Source organism: Myxine glutinosa, chromosome 1 (assembly GCF_964187855.1).
Source record: "Myxine glutinosa chromosome 1, kmMyxGlut1.1, whole genome shotgun sequence".
Lineage (NCBI taxonomy): Eukaryota > Metazoa > Chordata > Myxini > Myxiniformes > Myxinidae > Myxine > Myxine glutinosa.
This window is the reverse complement of record NC_136261.1, coordinates 181,091,517-181,118,222: the sequence shown is the minus strand read 5'-3', so window position 1 is coordinate 181,118,222 and position 26,706 is coordinate 181,091,517. Positions and strand designations below refer to the sequence as shown.

Genomic DNA, 26,706 nt, shown 5'->3' with positions numbered 1-26,706 from the left:
GAGGCCGCCATCTTGCGGATGCGGAAGTATGCATAACAAATTGCGAAAAAGTTCAATAAGAGTTTGTTTCACCCGTCTTTTTTTGATTCACCATTTTATGCACCTCTAATTTGTAATTAAAATACTTTAAGACCAACCTCGTTCCCCGGGCCCGCACGGGCCCTGGTTATCTTCAACGAAAATCTTCACGAAACACCGGAACCGGAACGGAAGATTCGATCATTTGAAAAAATATTTCAAAAAAGCTTATTACGCGCTTCGGAGGCTGAAAACGGCGTCAAATATTCTAACATTGACGAAGAATTATTTTTTAGAAATCTCGCGGCCGTAGGGGAATAGTTTTTCACGGCCGGAAATATCCGAAGTTGAGACGGAATTCACCGAATCTTCTCTTTTACCAAGTTTTACCAGGTACGGTACCTACTAGTACTACACCTACCTACTACCAACTACCTAATCTACTGATGTCATAGTGATGGGTAAAATAGTGCAGGGGGGCTTTGGCTTTGCGGGCTCATTGCGGCTTTGCAGTCGGGTCATATTATTGGTTACAATGGCGTTTCCGTGGGAGCAACGGCTTCTCCAGGAAGAAAAAGTATCGGAAGGACATGAAGCTCGGATCCACATCTGCGGACATCAGGTACCTCCGCCAGCGAAGATGGACGGACATTTTTTTTTCACAATGGAGAATTAGCACAATATGTCAAAACGTTATGGACGGAAAACGACAAAACGTCATAGATGAGTTGTGGAGGTGCGAAGATCAAGCTGATTAGGTTTTGGTAAAGGTGGGGATCCAGATCAGCGAATACAAAAGGTAAACTGTTCAACTTCACTTTACATGAGATTACGACACCACCATGATTGGCTGGTTCGTTGGATGCGATTTCTCGACACAAAGTTTAAATTCCAGATGAAGAAAGTTTCCCAAAAACACGTGGGATTGGGAAAAACTCCCAACTCTCTTGATTCCCTGCCTCGCCACGGGACGAAGTTAAAAACAACATCTTCATCCTCATCTGAAACGAATCCTCCCTGATCAGGTTCGGAATGAATTACCTTTTGTGTGGGAAAAATGGATCAAACACAGGAGTAAAAACGAAGCTGCGATGGCCGGGAATCGAACCCGGGTCAACTGCTTGGAAGGCAGCTATGCTCACCACTATACCACCATCGCTCCGTGAGGGGCAGCTATGCTCACCACTATACCACCATCGCTCCGTGAGGGGCAGCTATGCTCACCACTATACCACCATCGCTCTGTGAGGGGCAGCTATGCTCACCACTATACCACCATCGCTCCGTGAGGGGCAGCTATGCTCACCACTATACCACCATCGCTCCGTGAGGGGCAGCTATGCTCACCACTATACCACCATCGCTCTGTGAGGGGCAGCTATGCTCACCACTATACCACCATCGCTCCGTGAGGGCAGCTATGCTCACCACTATACCACCATCGCTCTGTGAGGGCAGCTATGCTCACCACTATACCACCATCGCTCCGTGAGGGCAGCTATGCTCACCACTATACCACCATCGCTCCGTGAGGGCACCTATGCTCACCACTATACCACCATCGCTCCGTGAGGGCAGCTATGCTCACCACTATACCACCATCGCTCTGTGAGGGCAGCTATGCTCACCACTATACCACCATCGCTCCGTGAGGGCAGCTATGCTCACCACTATACCACCATCGCTCCGTGAGGCCAGCTATGCTCACCACTATACCACCACCGCTCCGTGAAGGCAGCTATGCTCACCACTATACCACCATCGCTCCGTGAGGGCAGCTATGCTCACCACTATACCACCATCGCTCCGTGAGGGCAGCTATGCTCACCACTATACCACCATCGCTCCGTGAGGGCAGCTATGCTCACCACTATACCACCACCGCTCCGTGAAGGCAGCTATGCTCACCACTATACCACCATCGCTCCGTAAGGGCAGCTATGCTCACCACTATACCACCATCGCTCCGTGAGGGCAGCTATGCTCACCACTACACCACCATCGCTCCGCGAAGGCAGCTATGCTCACCACTATACCACCATCGCTCCGTGAAGGCAGCTATGCTCACCACTACACCACCATCGCTCCGTGAGGGCAGCTATGCTCACCACTATACCACCATCGCTCCGTGAGGGCAGCTATGCTCACCACTATACCACCATCGCTCCGTGAAGGCAGCTATGCTCACCACTATACCACCACCGCTCCGTGAGAGAGATAGATATCTTCCGATGGTAAAATATTATATTCATACAATTTATTAACTTATCAAATAAACTTCAATCGTGAATTATAAACTAACGTTAGTGAGGGAGTCATTAGGTGATTGATTGAGTGTGTGAGTGAGTGTGTGTGAGTGAATGAGTGAGTGAATGAGTGAGTGTGAGTGAGTAATTGAATGAGGGAGTGTGTGAGGGAAGTAGGAAGTGTGTCACTGAATGAGTGAGTGTGTGAGTGAATGAGTGTGATTGAATGGGTGAGTGTGTGATGGAGTGAATCAATGAGAGTGAATGAGTGATTGAATTAATGAGGGAGTGTGTGATTGAATGTGTGTGAGTGAATGGGTGAGTGTGTGATGGAGTGAATGAATGATTGAGTTAGTGAATGAATGAGGGTGTCAATGAGTGAGTAAACACTTCATTCATTATCGTTTGAACCAAACACACGATTTCGATAAAACTTTACCACAAGCTTCATCACCCGTGACATACCGAAGATTGTTCACGGCACGAAGAAAATCGAAGGCTGAGGGGAATAACGGGGGGTCAAAGTGGGTCCAGGTTTGCCCCCCAAAAATAGGTACAGTATTTGCCTTCTCCTCAGACGAAACACACACGATTCAGATGAAACTTGACCACAACCTTAATCATCTGTGTTGTACCAAAGTTTCTTCCTGGCATTTAAAATATCTGCCCCTTTGGATGTCTATGGTGGGGCTTGCCCCCCAAAATAGGTATTTGCTTTCTTCTCAGAGCATACACACATAATTTCGATGAAACTTCACCTTTGACCTTTTGACAAAATTATTAATTTGTCTTCTCCATATTCTTAAAAAAAAACTGTTGAAAATTTGTTGACAAAAGTTCAAATCGTGAAAAGTTATGGCCCGGACAGACACACACACACACACACACACACACACACACACACCAATCGGCAAGCACCCCCATAGCCCCCCTGAGACCACGATTTTTTAAATGCGAGGAACAAACTTTGGTACACCACGGGTGATTGAGGTTGTGGTCAAGTTTCATCAGAATTTCATGTATAGTTTTCTGAGAATAAAGCAAATACCTATTTTGGGGGGCAATCCTATGTAGACCCCCAAAGGGGCAGATTTTTTGAATGCCGTGAAAAAACTTTGGTACATCACAGGTGATGAAGGTTGTGATAAAGTTTCATCGAAATAGTGCGTGTAGTTTCAGAGGAAAAAGCAAATTCCTATTTTGGGGGTCAAACCTGGATTCACTTTGACCCCCTTATATGATGAAGGTTGTGGTGACGTTTCATCGACATTGTGTGTGCAGGTCCTGAGAAAAAAGCAAATTCCTTTTTTGGGGGGCAAACCCCAGAAGACCACCCTCGACCCCGATTTTTAAATTTCCGGAACATTCTTCGGCACAGCACGGGTGGTGAAGGTTGTGGTGAAGTTTCGTCCAAATTGTGTGTGTAGGTCCAGAGAAGAGAGCAAACAACCTATTTGGGGGGGGGGGGGGGGGGTCAAAACCCCGGAAACCCCAACATTTAGCGCATATTTTGATGCGGTAAATACACCTTCGTTAGACATCACATCAGATATGAAGCTTGTGGGAAAGTTTGACCAAAATCGTGTTTGGTTCAAACGACAATGACTGAAGTGTTTACCCACTCATTCACTCACTCACTCCCTCATTCACTCACACTCACTCACTCATTCATTCACACATTCAGTCACACACTTACTCACTCATTCTCTCATTCACTCACTCCTTCATTCACTCACACTTACTCATTTATTCACTCATTCATTCACTCATTTACTCACACTCACTCCCTCATAATCACTCATTCACTCACTCATTCAGTCACACACTTACTCACTCATTCACTCACTCACTCATTCACTCACACACTCACACACTCATTCACTCACTCACACACTCAATCAATCACCTAATGACTCCCTCACTAACGTTAGTTTATAATTCATGATTGAAGTTTATTTGATAAGTTTATAAATTGTATGAATATAATATTTTAACATCGGAAGATCTCTCTCTCTGTCTCTCACGGAGCGATGGTGGTATAGTGGTGAGCATAGCTGCCTTCACGGAGCGATGGTGGTATAGTGGTGAGCATAGCTGCCCTCACGGAGCGATGGTGGTATAGTGGTGAGCATAGCTGCCCTCACGGAGCGATGGTGGTATAGTGGTGAGCATAGCTGCCCTCACGGAGCGATGGTGGTATAGTGGTGAGCATAGCTGCCCCTCACGGAGCGATGGTGGTATAGTGGTGAGCATAGCTGCCTTCCAAGCAGTTGACCCGGGTTCGATTCCCGGCCATCGCAGCTTCGTTTTTACTCCTGTGTTTGATCCATTTTTCCCACACAAAAGGTAATTCATTCCGAACCTGATCAGGGAGGATTCGTTTCAGATGAGGATGAAGATGTTGTTTTTAACTTCGTCCCGTGGCGAGGCAGGGAATCAAGAGAGTTGGGAGTTTTTCCCAATGCCACGTGTTTTTGGGAAACTTTCTTCATCTGGAATTTAAACTTTGTGTCGAGAAATCGCATCCAACGAACCAGCCAATCATGGTGGTGTCGTAATCTCATGTAAAGTGAGGTTGAACAGTTTACCGTTTGTATTCCGCTGATCTGGATCCCCACTTTTACCAAAACCTAATCAGCTTGATCTTCGCACCTCCACAGCTCATCCATTGTGGCGGGCACAAGGGGCAATAATTCCGCGCACCAGTGGGTGGCGGGAGCGCCCAGGCGGGGACCGATGGCACATGCCCCGCCCTTCGACCGATCGGCCACGCCCGGGGACTAGACGTGGCCTCGGCACATATATGCGGGCTCAAAGCTCGAGCCCGCTCAGTGCTGCAGTTCGAGCTTTCGAAATAAAGACTTTTGTTTTAACAAACGCGTTGTGGCCTACCTCTTTGGCAAGCAAGTTGTGTGTGCGCAGCACCACACTTCACTGGTGACCCCGATTGGTTCAGCCGTTGCTGACCACCGAACGCACCATGGCCACCAACGCCGTAGCAGTAAAACTCCCAGAGTTTTGGGAAGCACAGGCCGACGTGTGGTTCGTGCAGGCCGAAGCTCAATTTCAGCTTCGAGGCATAACGGCGGACGAGACCCGTTACTACCACGTGGTGACCGCCCTCGGGCCCGGCACTGCCGCCCGAGTCGTGTCCATCCTGCGGCGCCCGCCGGTCGACCACAAGTACGAGGCGCTCAAACGTCTCCTCATCGCCACGTTCGGCCTCACGGAGATCGAACGGGCCGACCACCTCCTGGACCTTCCCGAACTCGGCGACACACGACCATCCGTGCGGACGGATTTTATGCTGTCGCTGCTGGGTGACCAAGCCCCGGATTTCTTATTCCGGGCGCTTTTCCTATGCCAGCTACCTCTATAGGTACGCCTCGCGCTGGCCGGTTCCAAAATAAAGGAACCCCGCGCCCTGGCCGTAGAGGCCGACAAGTATTTTGCGGCTTGCGACACGCGGTCGAGTTAAGGTGCTGCCGTTGTGGATCCCGGGGCAGAGGCTACAGCGTCCCTCGTGGCCGCTGCCGCGCCCCGCCCACCACCACCGCCGCCGAGAACACTGCGGCCGCCGCGGCCGCTGCCGCCCCCGCCGCCGCAAGCCTGGTGCTATTACCACGCCAGGTTCGGCCACAAGGCTAAGACGTGTCGCCCGCCATGCTCTTTTGACAAGTCGGGAAACGACCGGACCAGCGCTCATTAGCGGCCCTGAGCATCGGCCATTCCGGCAGCCTCCTGTTCATTACAGACACCTTATCCGGGCGCCGTTTCCTCTGCGATACAGGAGCGCAGGTAAGCGTCATCCCCGCCTCCACGTCCGACAAGCGAACCGCGGGCCAGGACCCTGCGTTGCTTGCCGCCAATGGGACACCCATCCGCACATTCGGGAAGCGCTGCCTCTCCCTGCGGTTCGGAGGGCAGCGCTTTCAATGGTCGTTCGTGACCGCCAGCGTGCCAATGGCATTGCTTGGTGCGGACTTCCTATGTGCGAATGGGTTGTTGGTCGACGTGAAGCGCAGACGGCTCGTCCAGGCCGAAACCTTTAGCTCGCTCGCTTGTTCGCTGAGCGGCTCGTTGAGCGGCTCACTGAGCGGCTCAACGAGCAGCTTGCCAAGCGGCTTGCTGGAAGGTTCCGTCCCGGCGAGTTTAGTTTGCACGCTTCCGGCAGCGGACGACTTTACCCGCCTCCTCGCCAGTTTCCCGGCCCTCACGCGGCCCACCTTCTCAGCGGTGGCCGTTAAACACGGGGTGGAGCACCACATCCCCACGGTCAGGCCGCGGGTCTATGCCCGGGCACGCCGACTCGAGCCCACGAAGCTCGCCGTGGCGAAAGCGGAGTTTGCCACTCTGGAGCGGCTGGGGATCGTACGGCGCTCCAACAGCGCTTGGGCTTCTCCGCTGCACATTGTGCCGAAGCCCGGCGGGGGATGGCGGCCGTGCGGGGACTACCGCCAGCTCAATTATGCCACCACCCCCGACCGCTACCCGGTCCCACACATTCAGGACGTTTCCGCCCGGTTGGCCAACACGACCGTGTTTTCTAAGGTGGACCGCATCCGGGGCTACCATCAGGTCCCCGTCCAACCGGACGACGTCCCGAAGACGGCCGTCATCACCCCTTTCGGCCTCTTCAAATTCCTAAGGATCTCCTTCGGGTTGAAGAATGCAGCGCAGGCATTCCAGCGGCTTATGGATAGCATCTTGCGCGACTTACCTTTCCTGTTTGTCTACCTGGACGACATCCTAGTCGCGAGCGTGTCCCGGGAGGAGCACCTGCTCCACCTCCGCACGCTTTTCGAACGCCTGGGCCAGCATGGCCTAATCATCAACCCCGCCAAGTGCCGTTTCGGCGTCGCCACCATCGACTTCTTGGGGCACTGCATCACTGAGCACGGGGCCATCCCTTTACCGGCCAAGGTGGAGGCGGTCAGGGATTTCCCGCGGCCCCGCACGATCAAGGGGCTCCAGGAGTTCCTGGGCATGGTAAACTTTTACCACCGCTTCGTGCCCCACATCACCCGGCTCCTCCGCCCCTTGCACGAGACCCTTCGGTGCAAGCCGGGCAAAGGTGACATCGCATGGTCGGAGCCGATGGCCGCGGCGTTCGCGGGCGCAAAGCTGGCTCTGGCCGACACCACCATGCTGGCGCACCCGGCGCCCGATGCACCGATCGCCCTCACTACCGACGCGTCGGACTACGTGGTGGGCACGGTGCACGAGCAATGGGTGCGTGGTGCTTGGCAACCGCTGGCGTTTTTTAGCCGGCAGCTTCGCCCGCACGAACGCCGCTATAGCACCTTCGACCGCGAGTTGCTCGGGCTCCACCTGGCGGTCCGACACTTCCGCCATCTGCTGGAGGGCCGCCCGTTCACGGCCTTCGTTGACCACAAGCCCCTTGTGTTCGCGATGGCCAAGGTCGCCAAGCCATGGTCGGCACGGCAGCAGCACCACCTATCTGCCGTGTCCGAGTACACGACGGACATCCGTCACGTGGCGGGTAAGGACAACCCAGTGGCGGATTGCCTTTCCCGGTCCGTCGTGCATGTGGTCCACCTCGGGTCGACTATGCCCGGATGGCAGAGGCCCAGACCGCCGACCCCGACGTCCAGGCCTTGCGGACCGCCGTCACGGGCCTCCGCGTCACCGAGGTGCTGTTTGACGCCGCGGGCACGGCCCTCCTATGCGACGTCTCCCTCGGCCGGCCTCGCCCCATCGTGCCCGCTGGCTGGCAGCGCCCAGTGTTCGATGCCATCCACGGCCTGTCCCACCCTGGCACGAAGGCATCCCAGAAACTCGTCGGGGCGAAGTTCGTCTGGCATGGCCTCAGGAAGGACGTCCGCGACTGGGCCAGGACGTGCCTCGCGTGCCAGCGCGCAAAGGTCCACCGCCACACCCAGGCTGAGGTGGCGCAAGCCTTTATCGCCACTTGGGTTGCCCGGTTCGGTGCCCCCTCGGACATCTCGTCCGACCGCGGCCCCCAGTTCACCTCGGAGCTCTGGGCCGCGGTGGCGCAAGGGCTCGGGGTGAAACTACACCACACCACGGCCTACCACCCCCAGTCCAATGGCCTGTGCGAGCGCTTTCATCGCTCCATGAAGGCCGCGCTCCGGGCCAGCCTCCGCGACGGCGGCTGGGTCGACAGACTCCCCTGGGTCCTGCTGGGCCTCAGGACGGAGCCCAAGGACGACCTGCGCGCTTCCTCGGCGGAGCTGGTCTTCGGGCAACCACTGCGGGTACCGGGTGAATTTATCCCCGACTCTACGGCTCCTTGGGGCAACAGCGCAACAACAACAATGCGGCGCAACAGCGCTCCGCCCTTCAGGAGACCGCCCGGAGGTTCGCCCCGGTGCCAATGGCACACCACGGTTGCCGCCTTCCCACGTCGCCCCGGAGCTTCGCACGACAAAGTACATGTTCATCCGGCACTACGCCCACCGGGCACCGCTACGGCCCCCGTACGATGGGCCCTTCCGCGTGCTGGAGACCGGGGACAAATTTTTCACAGTCGACATCAGCGGTGCCCCGGATCGCATTTCCGTGGACCGCCTCAAGCCGGCCCACCTCGATCCGGACCACCCCCCGCCAGCAGCTCTGCCTCCGCGTCGAGGCCGCCCCCCGGCGGTCGGACCCCCGGCACCCCGCCAGTGGCTCTGGCTCCGCGTCGAGGCCGCCCCCTGGCGGTCGGACCCCCGGCACCCCCCAGCCCCGCCGGCCCGCTACCCCCCAGCCCTGCACCCATCGCCAGAGGGCGTTTCAGCCGGGTCATCCGGCTTCCCCGCAAACTCACCCTTCAGGTGCACGGGAATTCTGGGAGGGGCGCGTGTGGCGGGCACAAGGGGCAATAATTCCGCGCACCAGTGGGTGGCGCGAGCGTCCAGGCGGGGACCGATGGCACATGCCCCGCCCTTCGACCGATCGGCCACGCCCGGGGACTAGGCGTGGCCTCGGCACATACATGCGGGCTCTAAGCTCGAGCCCGCTCAGTGCTGCAGTTCGAGCTTTCGAAATAAAGACTCTTTTGTTTTAACAAACGCGTTGTGGCCTACCTCTTTGGCAAGCAAGTTGTGTGTGCGCAGCACCACACTTCACCATGACGTTTTGTCGCTTTCCGTCCATAACTTTTTGACATATTGTGCTACTTCTCCATCGTGAAAAAATAATGTCCATCCATCTTCGCTAGCGGAGGTACCTCATGTCCGCAGATGTGGATCCGAGCTTATGCTCTTCCGATGGACTCGAGGCACCTTGATGCATCGTCCGTCGACCTTTTTAGTTCACCTGGAACATAGATCAGGTGAGGTATTATTATTAGCATCGCGAGGTGTTTGTTCATCAATCAGGCTGCATGTAAACACTCGGATCTTCTTCTTCGAAACAACACATAACAATAAATCAGGGCCTGGGGGATTATATGGGGTTTACCCTCCAAAATAGGTATTTCCTCTCTTCGCCGAAACTACAAACACAATTTCGATGAAACTTCACCACAACCTTCATCACTCCTGATGTACCAAGGTTTGTTCAAAACATTTAAATCAGGTTTTCCCCCAAAATTTGCATTTCCTTTCTTTTCTGTCACATATTTTGTGGGTCAACCACACTTACCAGTGGTTCCCTGATTCTACCTGATCGACCCGATCTGACATATTATAATATCAAACATGGTCTCATCGTTTCATGACCTGATCTAACATAAGTAAGTAATTTTAACATTAATTGGCAATAATAATAATAAGTATGATAACAGAAGTTCACCTGCTGATCCTACATTGAGCTGGTGGACGAGTTCTTTAAATTACAGGTAAATCGAATGCAAATTGATGATTTTATGCAAACATGACCTTTGAACCCTTGATCTAAGAAAATAAATCAGCTTCTATAGCTTTTGATTGGTGAACCAAGTCAGTTCCCCAATATGCAAATTCTTTACATTTCAGATCAATTGCATGAAAATTGATGATTTTACATGATGCTGACCTATGACCTTTTGACAAAATTATAAATTTGTCTTCTCCATATTCTCAGAACAAACTTTGTTGAAAATTTGTTGACAAAAGTTCAAATGGTAAAAAGTTATGGCCCGGACAGACGCACACACAAACACACACAAACACACACACACACACACAAGCACCCCCAGAGTCCACCGAAGACCACGATTTTTGAAATGCCAAAAACAAACTTTGGTACACCACAGGTGATTGTGGTTGTGGTCAAGTTTCATCAGAATTTCATGTATAGTTTTCTGAGAAGAAAGCAAATACCTGTTTAGGGGGCAACCCCCTGTACACCCCCAAAGGGGCAGATTTATTGAATGCCGTGAGAAAACTTTGGTACATCACCGGTGATGAAGGTTGTGGTTAAGTTTCATCGAAATAGTTTGTGTAGTTTCAGAGGAAAAAGCAAATTCCTATTTTAGGGGGGGGGGTCAAACCTGGATCCACTTTGACCCCCGGTAAACCCCCTTATACCAGAACTGTTTTCAATGCCGTGAACATACATTGGTACATCACGGATGATGAAGGTTGTGGTGACGTTTCATCGACATTGTTTGTGCAGGTCCTGAGAAAAAAGCAAATACCTTTTTTGAGGGGCAAGCCCCAGAAGACCACCCTAGACCCCGATTTTTTAAATGCCAGGAACATTCTTCGGCACAGCACGGGTGGTGAAGGTTGTGGTGAAGTTTGATCAAAATCGTGAGTTTGGTTCAAACGATAATGACTGAAGTGTTTACTCACTCATTCACTCACTCATTCATTCCCTCATTCAGTCACTCATTCAATCACACACTTACTCACGCCCTCATTCACTCACTCATTCACTCACTCATTCATTCCCTCATTCAGTCACACACCTACTCACTCACTCCCTCATTCACTCACACTCACTCATTCACTCACTCATTCATTCATTCACTCACACTTACTCATTAATTCACTCACACTCACTCCCTCATTCACTCACACATTCACTCATTCCTTCATTCACTCACATGTACTCATTCACTCCATCATTCATTCCCTCATTCAGTCACACACTCACTCATTCACTCCATCACTCACTCACTCCCTGATTCACTCACGGTCACTCATTCACTCACTCATTCAGTCACACAATCACTCGCTCACTCCATCACTCACTCACTCCCTCATTCACTCAAACTCATTCATTCACTCACTCATTCAGTCACACACTTACTCACTCATTCACTCGCTCATTCATTCACTCATTCAGTCACACACTCAATCCCTCACTCCATCACGCACTCAGTCCCTCATTCACTCACACTCACTCATTCATTCACTTATTTAGTCAAACACTCACTCACTCCCTCATTCACTCACACTCACTCATTCATTCACGCATTCAGTCACACACTTACTCACTCACTCCTTCATTCACCCACTCATTCATTCATTCAGTCACACACTTACTCACTCACTCATTCACTCAGTCATTCACTCACACACACTCACTCACACACTCAATCAATCACCGAAAGACTCCCTCACTAACGTTAGTTTATAATTCATGATTGAAGTTTATTTGATAAGTTTATAAATTGTATGAATATAATATTTTAACATCGGAAGATCTCTCTCTCTCACGGAGCGATGGTGGTGTAGTGGTGAGCATAGCTGCCTTCACGGAGCGATGGTGGTATAGTGGTGAGCATAGCTGCCCTCACGGAGCGATGGTGGTATAGTGGTGAGCATCGGTGCCCTCACGGAGCGATGGTGGTATAGTGGTGAGCATAGCTGCCTTCACGGAGCGATGGTGGTATAGTGGTGAGCATAGCTGCCCTCACGGAGCGATGGTGGTATAGTGGTGAGCATAGCTGCCTTCACGGAGCGATGGTGGTATAGTGGTGAGCATAGCTGCCCTCACGGAGCGATGGTGGTATAGTGGTGAGCATCGGTGCCCTCACGGAGCGATGGTGGTATAGTGGTGAGCATAGCTGCCCTCACGGAGCGATGGTGGTATAGTGGTGAGCATAGGTGCCCTCACGGAGCGATGGTGGTATAGTGGTGAGCATAGGTGCCCTCACGGAGCGATGGTGGTATAGTGGTGAGCATATCTGCCCTCACGGAGCGATGGTGGTATAGTGGTGAGCATAGCTGCCCTCACGGAGCGATGGTGGTATAGTGGTGAGCATAGCTGCCTTCACGGAGCGATGGTGGTATAGTGGTGAGCATAGCTGCCTTCACGGAGCGATGGTGGTATAGTGGTGAGCATATCTGCCTTCACGGAGCGATGGTGGTATAGTGGTGAGCATATCTGCCTTCACGGAGCGATGGTGGTATAGTGGTGAGCATAGCTGCCCTCACGGAGCGATGGTGGTATAGTGGTGAGCATAGCTGCCCTCACGGAGCGATGGTGGTATAGTGGTGAGCATAGCTGCCCTCACGGAGCGATGGTGGTATAGTGGTGAGCATAGCTTCCCTCACGGAGCGATGGTGGTATAGTGGTGAGCATAGCTGCCCTCACGGAGCGATGGTGGTATAGTGGTGAGCATAGCTGCCCTCACGGAGCGATGGTGGTATAGTGGTGAGCATAGGTGCCCTCACGGAGCGATGGTGGTATAGTGGTGAGCATATCTGCCCTCACGGAGCGATGGTGGTATAGTGGTGAGCATATCTGCCCTCACGGAGCGATGGTGGTATAGTGGTGAGCATAGCTGCCCTCACGGAGCGATGGTGGTATAGTGGTGAGCATATCTGCCCTCACGGAGCGATGGTGGTATAGTGGTGAGCATAGCTGCCCTCACGGAGCGATGGTGGTATAGTGGTGAGCATAGCTGCCCTCACAGAGCGGTGGTGGTATAGTGGTGAGCATAGCTGCCCTCACGGAGCGATGGTGGTATAGTGGTGAGCATAGCTGCCTTCACGGAGCGATGGTGGTATAGTGGTGAGCATAGCTGCCCTCACGGAGCGATGGTGGTATCGTGGTGAGCATAGGTGCCCTCACGGAGCGATGGTGGTATAGTGGTGAGCATAGCTGCCTTCACGGAGCGATGGTGGTATAGTGGTGAGCATAGCTGCCCTCACGGAGCGATGGGGGTATAGTGGTGAGCATAGCTGCCTTCACGGAGCGATGGTGGTATAGTGGTGAGCATAGCTGCCCTCACGGAGCGATGGGGGTATAGTGGTGAGCATAGCTGCCTTCACGGAGCGATGGTGGTATAGTGGTGAGCATAGCTGCCCTCACGGAGCGATGGTGGTATAGTGGTGAGCATAGCTGCCTTCACGGAGCGATGGTGGTATCGTGGTGAGCATAGCTGCCCTCACGGAGCGATGGTGGTATAGTGGTGAGCATAGCTGCCCTCACGGAGCGATGGTGGTATAGTGGTGAGCATAGCTGCCCTCACGGAGCGATGGTGGTATCGTGGTGAGCATAGGTGCCCTCACGGAGCGATGGTGGTATCGTGGTGAGCATAGGTGCCCTCACGGAGCGATGGTGGTATAGTGGTGAGCATAGGTGCCCTCACGGAGCGATGGTGGTATAGTGGTGAGCATATCTGCCTTCACGGAGCGATGGTGGTATAGTGGTGAGCATAGCTGCCCTCACGGAGCGATGGTGGTATAGTGGTGAGCATAGCTGCCCTCACGGAGCGATGGTGGTATAGTGGTGAGCATAGCTGCCCTCACGGAGCGATGGTGGTATAGTGGTGAGCATAGCTGCCCTCACGGAGCGATGGTGGTATAGTGGTGAGCATAGCTGCCTTCACGGAGCGATGGTGGTATAGTGGTGAGCATAGCTGCCCTCACGGAGCGATGGTGGTATAGTGGTGAGCATAGCTGCCCTCACGGAGCGATGGTGGTATAGTGGTGAGCATAGCTGCCTTCACGGAGCGATGGTGGTATAGTGGTGAGCATAGCTGCCCTCACGGAGCGATGGTGGTATAGTGGTGAGCATATCTGCCTTCACGGAGCGATGGTGGTATAGTGGTGAGCATATCTGCCTTCACGGAGCGATGGTGGTATAGTGGTGAGCATATCTGCCTTCACGGAGCGATGGTGGTATAGTGGTGAGCATATCTGCCTTCACGGAGCGATGGTGGTATAGTGGTGAGCATATCTGCCTTCACGGAGCGATGGTGGTATAGTGGTGAGCATAGCTGCCTTCACGGAGCGATGGTGGTATAGTGGTGAGCATATCTGCCTTCACGGAGCGATGGTGGTATAGTGGTGAGCATATCTGCCTTCACGGAGCGATGGTGGTATAGTGGTGAGCATATCTGCCTTCACGGAGCGATGGTGGTATAGTGGTGAGCATATCTGCCTTCACGGAGCGATGGTGGTATAGTGGTGAGCATAGGTGCCCTCACGGAGCGATGGTGGTATCGTGGTGAGCATAGGTGCCCTCACGGAGCGATGGTGGTATAGTGGTGAGCATAGGTGCCCTCACGGAGCGATGGTGGTATAGTGGTGAGCATATCTGCCTTCACGGAGCGATGGTGGTATAGTGGTGAGCATAGCTGCCCTCACGGAGCGATGGTGGTATAGTGGTGAGCATAGCTGCCCTCACGGAGCGATGGTGGTATAGTGGTGAGCATAGCTGCCCTCACGGAGCGATGGTGGTATAGTGGTGAGCATAGCTGCCCTCACGGAGCGATGGTGGTATAGTGGTGAGCATAGCTGCCTTCACGGAGCGATGGTGGTATAGTGGTGAGCATAGCTGCCCTCACGGAGCGATGGTGGTATAGTGGTGAGCATAGCTGCCCTCACGGAGCGATGGTGGTATAGTGGTGAGCATAGCTGCCTTCACGGAGCGATGGTGGTATAGTGGTGAGCATAGCTGCCCTCACGGAGCGATGGTGGTATAGTGGTGAGCATATCTGCCTTCACGGAGCGATGGTGGTATAGTGGTGAGCATATCTGCCTTCACGGAGCGATGGTGGTATAGTGGTGAGCATATCTGCCTTCACGGAGCGATGGTGGTATAGTGGTGAGCATATCTGCCTTCACGGAGCGATGGTGGTATAGTGGTGAGCATATCTGCCTTCACGGAGCGATGGTGGTATAGTGGTGAGCATAGCTGCCTTCACGGAGCGATGGTGGTATAGTGGTGAGCATATCTGCCTTCACGGAGCGATGGTGGTATAGTGGTGAGCATATCTGCCTTCACGGAGCGATGGTGGTATAGTGGTGAGCATATCTGCCTTCACGGAGCGATGGTGGTATAGTGGTGAGCATATCTGCCTTCACGGAGCGATGGTGGTATAGTGGTGAGCATAGCTGCCCTCACGGAGCGATGGTGGTATAGTGGTGAGCATAGCTGCCTTCACGGAGCGATGGTGGTATAGTGGTGAGCATAGCTGCCCTCACGGAGCGATGGTGGTATAGTGGTGAGCATAGCTGCCCTCACGGAGCGATGGTGGTATAGTGGTGAGCATAGCTGCCCTCACGGAGCGATGGTGGTATAGTGGTGAGCATATCTGCCCTCACGGAGCGATGGTGGTATAGTGGTGAGCATAGCTGCCCTCACGGAGCGATGGTGGTATAGTGGTGAGCATATCTGCCCTCACGGAGCGATGGTGGTATAGTGGTGAGCATATCTGCCTTCACGGAGCGATGGTGGTATAGTGGTGAGCATATCTGCCCTCACGGAGCGATGGTGGTATAGTGGTGAGCATATCTGCCTTCACGGAGCGATGGTGGTATAGTGGTGAGCATATCTGCCTTCACGGAGCGATGGTGGTATAGTGGTGAGCATATCTGCCTTCACGGAGCGATGGTGGTATAGTGGTGAGCATATCTGCCTTCACGGAGCGATGGTGGTATAGTGGTGAGCATAGCTGCCTTCACGGAGCGATGGTGGTATAGTGGTGAGCATAGCTGCCCTCACGGAGCGATGGTGGTATAGTGGTGAGCATATCTGCCCTCACGGAGCGATGGTGGTATAGTGGTGAGCATAGCTGCCTTCACGGAGCGATGGTGGTATAGTGGTGAGCATAGCTGCCCTCACGGAGCGATGGTGGTATAGTGGTGAGCATAGCTGCCCTCACGGAGCGATGGTGGTATAGTGGTGAGCATAGCTGCCCTCACGGAGCGATGGTGGTATAGTGGTGAGCATATCTGCCCTCACGGAGCGATGGTGGTATAGTGGTGAGCATAGCTGCCCTCACGGAGCGATGGTGGTATAGTGGTGAGCATATCTGCCCTCACGGAGCGATGGTGGTATAGTGGTGAGCATAGCTGCCTTCCAAGCAGTTGACCCGGGTTCGATTCCCGGCCATCGCAGTCTCATTTTTATCCTGTGCTCGCGAAGTGAAAAGCAGGGTTTGGCAATCGTGTGTCTGTATTTTAAAAATTCTTTTTCTCAGCAACCATTGGAGCGTTTCACATGACATTCTCTCCAATGGAGAGTCTCCGCCTGAAGAAGTATTTATTCATAATTATGACGTCATAGGTCAAGGTGTACAGGCGCCATCTTGGAAAACTTTAAAACGTTGTACCTCTATATCTCTGAAACTTCTCTCCTCCCTTCCTTCCCATCCCAACATTTTCCCATCCTCACCTCCTCTCCCCTCGCACTCTCTTCCATTCCTTCCCATTCTCCTCTCATACCCTCACCCGCCACTCCTCTCCATGCATCGCCTCGCCCCCACCTCTCCTAGCCCCACCTCGCCTATCCTAGCCCCACATAGCCTCCCCTCACCCCACCTAGCCTCGCCCAGCCTAGCCTAGCCCAACAAAGCCTCGCCTCACCTCACCCCGCCTCGCCTAGCCTTGCCCAGCCCTGCCCAGGCTAGCTCAGCCCAGCCTCGCCTCACTCCGCCTAGCCTTGCCTAACCCAGCCCAGATTCGCCAAGCTGAGCCCCGCCCAGCCTCGCCTAGCCCCGCCCAGACTAGTCCCGCATAACCTCGCCTAGCCCCGCATAGCCTCGCCTAGCCCAGCCTAGTCCCGCATAGCCTCCCTTCACCCCACCTTGCCTAGCCTAGCCCCGCCCAGCCTAGCCTTGCCCAGCCTCGCCTCCCCTCACCCTGCCTAGCCCAGCCTAGCTTAGCCTAGCTTAGCCTCGCCTAGCCCAGCCCCGCCTCACGCCGCCTCGCCTGAACCAGCCTCGACTCGACTCAACCCCGACCCAACCCGACCCGACATCCTCCAATGCTACACACCCCGCACCATGGCCAGGGAGGGTTTTAATTTGTAAGATCTCGACAGGTGTAGATAATCGAAGCGAATATTAGAAATTGCATTCCTCCTAAATGTTAGTTTATAATTCATGATTGAAGGATATTTGATAAGTTTATTAATTGTATGAATATAGTATTCCAACAATTGGAAATGATGTTCTAATATAGAGCGATGGTGGTCGAGTGGTGAGCATAGCTGCCTTCCAAGCAGTTGATCTGGGTTCAATTCCTGGCCATTGCACTCATTTTTATGGGCTGGGCATGGGCTCTTTGTGGGCTAGCCCATGTGGGCTGCACATGGGCTCTTTGTGGGCTAGCCCACATCGGCTGGACATGGGATTTGCACGGGTTATAGATGGATTTTTCCTGGGCCTCATGTGAATGTAAATGGGCTGTAAATCAATACTGCGAGGAGCTCTCAAATGAGGGCCTTCTAATGCTGGAGAAGGAATGCCAGGTGGATCTTAAATATTATAATTTAAATAAAATAAACCACTGTAATAGTAGAAATAGGACAATAAGATGAGGAATGTTCTGTTGGAAAGCAGCTTGCCACCACTTGCCAAGCCAGCCGTCAATATCGACCGCTTTGCAAGCCGCTCGGCAAAAGGGGAAAGCGATTAGGAGAGGTGCTTCGCTATGTTTGCCCCCAAAAATGGCCGCCTTAGTCGGATTCAAAAAGATGCTACAACCAATGAAATGTTCAGAGGCGTACTGTTGGGCGTCTTGTCTGCCAACAGTTTATAGCTGGGCCAGGATTTGAACCCAGGATAGACAGGTTAGAGGCGAGTGTGTGTACCTCTCGGGCTCAAGGCCATCTTGTAAGCAATTATGGTTTCAAAAAAACAAAATATCCGAACAAACATGTGCAAAATATTTTTTTTATTTGAATCTGTTAGATAATATTGAAAATAGATTTCTTTACGAATGATATGATCCGAGCAAATAGCAAGAATACCCATATGGTTACATTTTAATTGTGCGTTGCTTTGAGCTGACAGCACACTGATTGCATCATTTAGGCATCAGATGACCTGAAATGGAGCAATGATTACAGCAAGCTGGCCAATCATACATCGTGGGAAACCAAAAATCTGGGCGGAGCCGAGGGACTCCACCCACTTCCAGCCATTTCGACCACTTCACCTTACCAGGCTGTCATCTTTAGAAAACCACGCTATTTCATGCTCTCGGTGAAGAATCAAAGTGCAATGCATGTGAAGACCTTTGACGAGAAATTCCTGGAAACTCTGCCCCCACCTCTATCGCTGAAACATTCTTATTAGGGCTGAGTCGTGTGGTCAGTGCAAACTGAGTGCCATCGACCAGGGATCATATAAGGCTGGGCCTCAACAAGCCACATAACCATAATGACCAGGCCTTTGATGAGGCACATATTTTGAGTGGTCCTTTTCATTCACAGTTATCATCATCAAAGACCATATGACTGTTTGCAGAGCATCACTTCTGCTGCAGCAGTTTCCGTGGCAGAGAACCAACCCCGGCCCGGGCAAGGTGGACCACGGGTGAGATTGTGGTGGTGTTAAAATCTACACAATCAAGCTAGCAGTTGAAATAGCAGATATTATTGATAATAGCAGATAAAGTGGTTATGAGGTGCACATTCATTTGGCCATTAATAGAACAAAATAGCATCTTTGGCCTGGAAATCAAGGAAAAGGTCTCTTCAAGGTACAAATATTCTGGTAGCTAACGGATCAACGCCAGATTCATAAGTAATTTGGAAAGTACAGAATCTGCCCAAGAAGTAGTAATAATGTGAAAGAAAAAGTGTTAAAATAAGTGTGGTGATACTTTTGCTTTTGTTATATCACAGACAAGTATATGTAGTAATTAAATGCGCATTAATGATTACCATGGTAAATTCCACCACTGCATATACTGTATAGTAAACGGATGGCCCCAAAAAGCATTAAAGTTTTAAATGCAACCTCAAAACGATGCAAAATGATAGAGGTAAAGCATCAGAGAAAAGGAAAAGAGAAAAGAGAAAAGGAAAACAAAACTTCTTGATGGAAATTTGAACCCCAAAAAATTTTTTTGTTTGAAAAGGAAGATCTGATGATCTCAGCACACCGATGGGTTTAGTCATTATGCTGAATGATTTAGAAAGCAGAACAGCCTGTTCACACAGGCTACTCACAAATGCAACAAAAAACAAATCTTACAATGTGTTACTGATAGGGATGTACCTCGTGACCACCATTGTTTATGTCAACTTGAAAATATGACAAGTCAGGAGACGACGATGGTTCACGATCGAGCGGTGTTCAATGACAAAGGACGGACTATAACCGAAACAGGCCCGGCCAGGCAAGGTCCGGAAATGTCAAAACGAAGGTTACTGACCTTGAAATGAGATAGAAAATAATGTATAATCAGTTGTGAGATTAGTTAGCTACACAATACCGAAAATTTGGTGAAAAATGAAAAAATGAAAAAAAAAGGAAAAAAAAAAGGAAAAAAAAAACGGAAAATGAAAAATCGAGCTCTGTGGGGCTAGACACATGACATTGGCATAACCAACTACCAAAACTCCTGTCAGATTCCACCAAACCCCTCGGAGAAGATGTAGCGTGAAATCGATTACCCCCTAAAAAGACATCTTTTTCGGGCGTGGCTCCGCCCACATTGGGCGCAATACGCCCACTCTAGGTAGGACACATCTAGATCATGACATCAACCTCCCACCCAAGTTTCATCAAGATCGGATGATATCATCGGGTAGTTATGCTGCGGACAGACACACACACACGACGAATATAGTGGTCACTTGATAACTCGTGAACCAATACAATCCTCTTTTGGCTCTTTGCAGCATACCCAGGTGCATAATTAGCCTCACCTGTTCCCGAAAGGACGGAAGAAGCTCTTGTAACCAGTCTGTGTCAGTGAGTGTTTGTGTGAGTGTGCACACAGATGTAATTTAATATATATATCGTTCATTCACAGATTTATTTTAATATACGTATATGTACCTTGGTGAGACTGCACAGTTAAATGCTCAGCTTTGTTTTCCAACTTGTTTTGGTTCGTGAAATATGAAATAATGAGGTGAAAATTAATATCCCTGATTTCAAGCTTGTTAGACCAAATGTTTCCATAGATCACTTGGTAATCACTGAAAACATGATGATGCCAATAGCTTGAGGGGCCAGCCTAAAGAGTAAAACGGTTTGAGAACTCGTCTGATATCATCTTGGCAATCGCGAGTGATGAGGTAGCAGCTGGAGATGGAGCATTGCGGACATGAAGAAGACGACGAGAAAGTGCACCTTTGCCGCCATCAAACACAAAGTCATCCACCAGGTTCCCAGCACGGTCCAGAGCTTGAGCCCTCACACCCGAAGGGCCCCTGTGAAGTTTGTGCACAGAATAATGTGGTTAATAAAGTAAAAGTAAAAGAGGTGGTTAATAAAGAATCATGTTGATGCATTCTTCGAACAACTCTCACATGACAAAATCAAACAAATTCATAGAATCTACAGGATAGCATTCAGCCTATATGGCTTCAATGAAAGCCAACATATAGCTTATCGTATTTACATTATACATTACTTGGGGTGTACATGGCACTGGCCGTCTGGGTAAGCTTTTCCCAGCGGTGGTTTTGGGACGTTGGGACATTGAAAAGTTATATTGAGTTATTGGCCTCGTGGTGATTACCTTTTGCCTGCGGGCCCGTGCCAGCATCGCCTGATGTCACATCCCAATATACACTTTATAGCGGCGTTGTGGACTCAAAACGGCCCTACAGGGCAATATTTGGGAACTTAAAACCTTTCCCAGATCCTGAAATAACTACACCCACAATTTGGGGCTTTTAGCTTATACGGTTTGGCCGTGAAGCACAAAAACGCACAAACACTTCAACAAACACTTAAACAAACGCACAAACACTTAAAATTATTTGTAAGACAATTAGTGTGAAGTGCAAAGAGATTTTCTGGCAAATCATAACAACTGGATGAAATGAAAGCATGGCACAAAGTGCATGTCCTGATTAAGCACCATTATCATGAATTGTCAGGTTGTCAGGAACTGGAATTGTCAGGAACAGGTTGTCAGGAATTGTCAGGTCTCCAACTAAAAATGAAAATACTTATCCTCTGATTCACGATTTACTGCATCACAGCTGTGTACATTCATGACAAAACTCTGTTTTGAGAGAATCAATTCTACCAAAGCAGATGCATTGCAGAGGACCAACTCTGAATAGGTCACCACTCTGTCACAGGTAACGATGCAAATCGAAACTAGAACGCCACTCAGTAGAGCGCATACTCCCGCAGTGGGTGACCGCTGCTGAGCCATATCTTCCAATGGTAAAAAAATCCTTCAAAAAATTCCTGGATCCGGAATAATATCCTGAGCTTCACCAAAAACGAATCAATTCCGTCCATCCGTCTCCGTCCATCCCTCTCCTCCGTGGCTGCAGAAACCCTCATCCACGCCTTCATCACTTCCCGTCTGGACTACTGCAATAGCCTCCTTTATGGTTCACCCTCAACAATCACCAATAAACTCCAATACATTCAGAACTCCGCTGCCCGTCTACTCACCCATTCCCGGACCCGTGACCACATCACCCCCGTCCTTTACAAGCTTCACTGGCTCCCCATCTCCCAGAGAATCCAGTACAAAATCCTCCTCTTGACCTACAAAGCCCTCCATAACCTGGCCCCATCCTACCTGGCTGACCTCCTCTCCAGACACACTCCCACCCGCAACCTCCGCTCTGCTGGTACCAACCTCCTGACCCCCCCCATCCGGACCAAATTTAGATCCTGGGGGGACAGGGCCTTCTCCATCGCTGCTCCCACCCTCTGGAACTCGCTACCTCACACCATCAGAGACTCCTCCTCACTCACCACATTCAAAACATCACTCAAGACCCACCTGTTCAACACTGCATTCAACATTTAACCCACAGCATCTAACCCCTGACTATCTCCTCTCCTTCTCCCTCCTTTGTGCTTTGAATATTTCCCTATTGATTCTTCTTTTTTTTTCTTGCAATTGTCTTTATGTTTTGCTATGCATTATGTTTTGCACTCTGTCAAAGCGTCTTTGGGCTTCCTGAAAAGCGCTATATAAAATAAATGCATTATTATTATTATTATTAATTCTTCCTTATCCCAAGGGCAATCATCCCACCAACTTTCATCCAAATCCGTTCAGAACTTTTCCAGATATCTTGTTCACGAACACATGAACATATGAACACACACACGCACACACACACACACACACACACACACACACACACACACACACACACACACACACACACACACACACACACACACACGATCAAATGCATTACTCCCTAGCGGGAGTAAAAATGGGTTTTATTGTTTCACCTAATTTATGTTGGCACTCATCTTACTATAATTCACCAAATGTCCATCTGTCCGTCCATTCCCAGGTACCGCAAGAACGACTGAACCGATCGCAACGATATTTTGGGTGGGTAATCCTCGGACCCTCTGGAGTAAAATAGGCTGTATTGTTTTTCCAATTTTTCCAAACACGATGGAATAATATTTACCGATATGAAGTGATGTGGCTTTTATTGAAATTCTACCAATACTGTTTAGATTTTGATGAGAATTATGAACCTGCCGCGAATGCGGAAGTGGACAGATGACGGCAATGCGCGGGTTTGATAATATCCAAATACAACCGTCATTCAATCGTAATGTTAAATCGTTAAACATTAATCGTGTTAATCGTTTTGTTAAAGTATCAATTGATGATTGGAATTGAGTGAATACAATTACGATTTTGAATTCGTAATTGTGTTCACCCAACCATACGGAACTTCACATCAGGATTTAAATATTTGTTTATGTCACGAATGATGTTAAAAGTTTATTTTTTTTATATTAATGCTATTTCATTTGTGATTGGAGTTATGCTGTTTGGAATGAAAAAAGAGATATCGAGTTCATGTGAATGACGGAATTCCGTGATGGTTTCTACTTTCTAAACATGAAATTCGCGGATCGCCATATGTAGATTCGCCACAGACCCACGATCAATGTTTCTATACGTGAACGTACCCGTTTGTTTGTGAACGGGTACTTTTTCATGGAAGTCCTTCACGAACTTGCTGTCCATGTCTGACGTGTGACTGAAGGAGTGAAGGTGCTACAGGAATGTGGAATTTATTGGTTTCATGCTTTAGCATTAGCCGTTTCTGCATTGTCTGTTTGCTTCTGGCCTCCCACCCGTGCATAGCACGGGTACCTCACTAGTTAATATAATCAGATAGCGTTGGGATAGTGGTGTGGTGAGCCATTGGTATGGTGGTGAGCATTGCTGTCGTCCAGGCAGATGACCCAGATGACCAGATGATCAATGGCTATCGCAATCTCATATTTGAACTCGTGTTTTTTTTTAACACAAAAGGCAATTTGGATAAACTTGATCAGCCATATTGCAGATTGCAGATTGCAGACCCTCTTAAGGACTTGTTTTGCGTGGTGTAGCTAGTGTGGTATTTGTATGCTGGTGTGTTTCTGTTTGTGTTGGGTGTAGAGGATACATTGATTAGTAGGTTTATGTTCATACAGTGGACAAACAGACCTTTTCAAAATTGTTGTATAGATTTACATTCTAATAATATGTATTTTATAGACGTAGTCAGGTTCAGTACTTACTAGAACTAGACGGAGATGCACTCACGTTCTTCATATACGTACTTCATAGACGTACTTCCATTCAGATCCTTTATCGACATACTTGCATTCTAATAGTATGTACTTTATAAATGTGCTCACACTTATTGTGCATACAGTATTTTATAGAAGTACTCTGTTAAAAAAAGAAAACATGTAATACTGGCTACCAGAATGTGGGGTTTGTGGCCTACGCTAGGACGTTGTATGTGGACAGACAAGCAAACAGACCCAAATGCAACACCCTCACCTCTGGCGAGGGTAATTAGTATATCTAATCTTGGTGTAGAGATCTCTTTTAACCTTTCCTGGAAGCTTGATAACATTATCCATAATCGCCAGAAAGCCAAGTTTTTGAGAAACTTTCTATTCAGGGCCAATTTTTTTTTACAAATCTGACATACGGTCATTACTGGAGTACTGCTCTCATCGATGGAGAGGAACTCCTCCATCAGTTATTAAAGTCCTGCATTGAGTTCAAGCTAAATCTGTACATCCTCTCAGTGATACCGACATTACCATAAATCTGTAACCTTTGGCCCACCGTCTAGCAGTTTTCTCTTGTCCATTTTACTGTTATTATGGTCATTGCTCTGCTTCATCTGCTGCTCTGGTCCCTTCCCCATAAACCTGTAATAGACTAACTCTACAGCCTTCTTCCAGTCAGCAACCCCGATCCTGGGATAATAATAATAATAACAATACATTTATTTTATATAGCGCTTTTCAAGAAGCCCAAAGACGCTTTGACAGAGTACAAAAAAAACAAGTGCAAAAAGACAAAAATCAATAGGTAAATAATCAAAGCAAAAGGAAGGAGAAGGAGAAGAGATAGTCAGGGGTTAAATGCTGTGGGTTAAATGTTCAATGCAGTGTTGAACAGGTGGGTCTTGAGTGACGTTTTGAATGTGGTGAGTGAGGCGGAGTCTCTGATGGTGTGAGGTAGTGAGTTCCAGAGGGTGGGAGCAGCGATGGAGAAGGCCCTGTCCCCCCAGGATCTGAATTTGGTCCGGATGGGGGGGGTCAGGAGGTTGGTACCAGCAGAGCGGAGGTTGCGGGTGGGAGTGTGTCTGGAGAGGAGGTCAGTCAGGTAGGATGGGGCCAGGTTATGGAGGGCTTTGTAGGTCAAGAGGAGGATTTTGTACTGGATTCTCTGGGGGGATGGGGAGCCAGTGAAGCTTATAAAGGATGGGGGTGATGTGGTCACGGGTCCGGGAATGGGTGAGTCGACGGGCAGCGGAGTTCTGAATGTTTTGGAGTTTATTGGTGATTATTGAGGGTGAACCATAGAGGAGGCTGTTGCAGTAGTCCAGACGGGAGGTGATGAAGGCGTGGATGAGGGTTTCTGCAGCCGTGGAGGAGAGGGATGGACGGAGACGGGCGATGTTTTTCAGGTGAAAGAAGGCTGTCTTTGTGATCTGTTTAGTGTATTTGTCGAAGGAGAGTGTTTGGTCAAAGATGATGCCAAGATTCCAGATGTGAGGGGAGGTGGATACTGGGAAACCGTCGATATTGAGGGCAAAGTTATGGGTGGATTTGGTGAGCGTTTTTGGGCCAATGATGATTATTTCAGATTTATCATAGTTAAGTTTGAGGAAGTTGATTTGAAGCCAGGATTTTATTTCAGTGATACAGTTTGTCAGGATAGAGTGGGTGGCGGTGGAGATGGACTTGGTGGAGATGAAAAGCTGGATGCCATCGGCGAAGCAGTGGAATTGGAGACCATGACAGTGGATTAAGTGACCAAGGGGGGACAGGTACAGGATGAAGAGGAGGGGGCCAAGAACTGAACCTTGGGGGACACCTTGGGGGAGGGGAGCAGTGGGGGATTTGCAGTTATTGATGGAGATGAACTGGCGTCTGTCAGAGAGGTATGATTTGATCCAAGAGAGGGCAGTGCCGGTAATGTTAAAGGTGGTTTCAAGTCAGGTGAGGAGGATGGTGTGATTGATGGTGTCAAAGGCGGCACTGAGGTCGAGGAGGATGATAATGTTGAGGTTGCCGGCGTCATAGGAGAGGAGAAGGTCATTGGTGATTTTGAGGAGAGCAGTTTCAGTACTGTGGTTGGAGCGGAACCCGGATTGGAATGTTTCATACAGGTTATTGGCAGAGAGGTGATGTTTGAGTTGAGTGGCTACAGCGCGTTCCAAAACTTTTGACAGAAAGGGTAGGTTGGAGATGGGTCTGAAGTTGTTTAGGGTGTCAGGGTTTAGTGTAGGTTTTTTCAGAATGGGGGTAACAGCAGCAATTTTGAGGGATGGTGGGACGATGCCTGTAGACAGGGAGGAGTTTATTGTTGCAGTGATAAGTGGAGAGAGAGCAGGAAGGGAGGCCTTGACAAAGCTGGAGGGGATGGGGTCAAGAGTGCAGGTGGCAGTTTTCATTCCTATGAGGAGTTCAGAGAGGTCAGTAGGGGAGACTGGGGAGAACTGAGACAGGGGTTGGCAGGATAAGGGGGGGCAGGTGGTTTCAGGGGGAGCGGGTGCGGTGGTGGTTAAGCTGTTGTAGATGTTGTCAATTTTGCTTTGGAAGAATGAAAGGAAGGAGATGCAGTTGTCTACTGTGAATGACTGGGTGGTGGTGTTCAGGGGG

At 50.1% G+C, this 26,706-nt stretch overlaps 1 protein-coding gene and 3 non-coding genes across 5 annotated transcripts in view; 2 read left to right on the top strand and 2 right to left on the bottom strand.

Moving 5' to 3' along the window:
* Positions 1-1,105: 1,105 nt before the first annotated feature.
* TRNAG-UCC (transfer RNA glycine (anticodon UCC)) lies at positions 1,106-1,177 on the bottom strand. Its single transcript has one exon. It is a non-coding gene; the product is annotated as a tRNA-Gly (tRNA).
* Positions 1,178-4,492: 3,315 nt separating this feature from the next.
* On the top strand, positions 4,493-4,564 carry TRNAG-UCC (transfer RNA glycine (anticodon UCC)). Its single transcript has one exon. It is a non-coding gene; the product is annotated as a tRNA-Gly (tRNA).
* An 11,877-nt stretch (positions 4,565-16,441) lies between these two features.
* TRNAG-UCC (transfer RNA glycine (anticodon UCC)) lies at positions 16,442-16,513 on the top strand. Its single transcript has one exon. It is a non-coding gene; the product is annotated as a tRNA-Gly (tRNA).
* A 1,764-nt stretch (positions 16,514-18,277) lies between these two features.
* The window catches only part of L2HGDH (L-2-hydroxyglutarate dehydrogenase), a 69,708-nt gene continuing 61,279 nt past the window's right edge, over positions 18,278-26,706 (bottom strand). For both annotated transcript variants that reach the window (XM_068097331.2, XM_068097330.2), the window contains one exon: positions 18,278-20,786. In XM_068097331.2, coding sequence (XP_067953432.2) covers positions 20,591-20,786 — 196 coding nt within the window. In that variant the 3' untranslated portion in view covers positions 18,278-20,590. The remainder of the gene's footprint in view (positions 20,787-26,706) is intronic.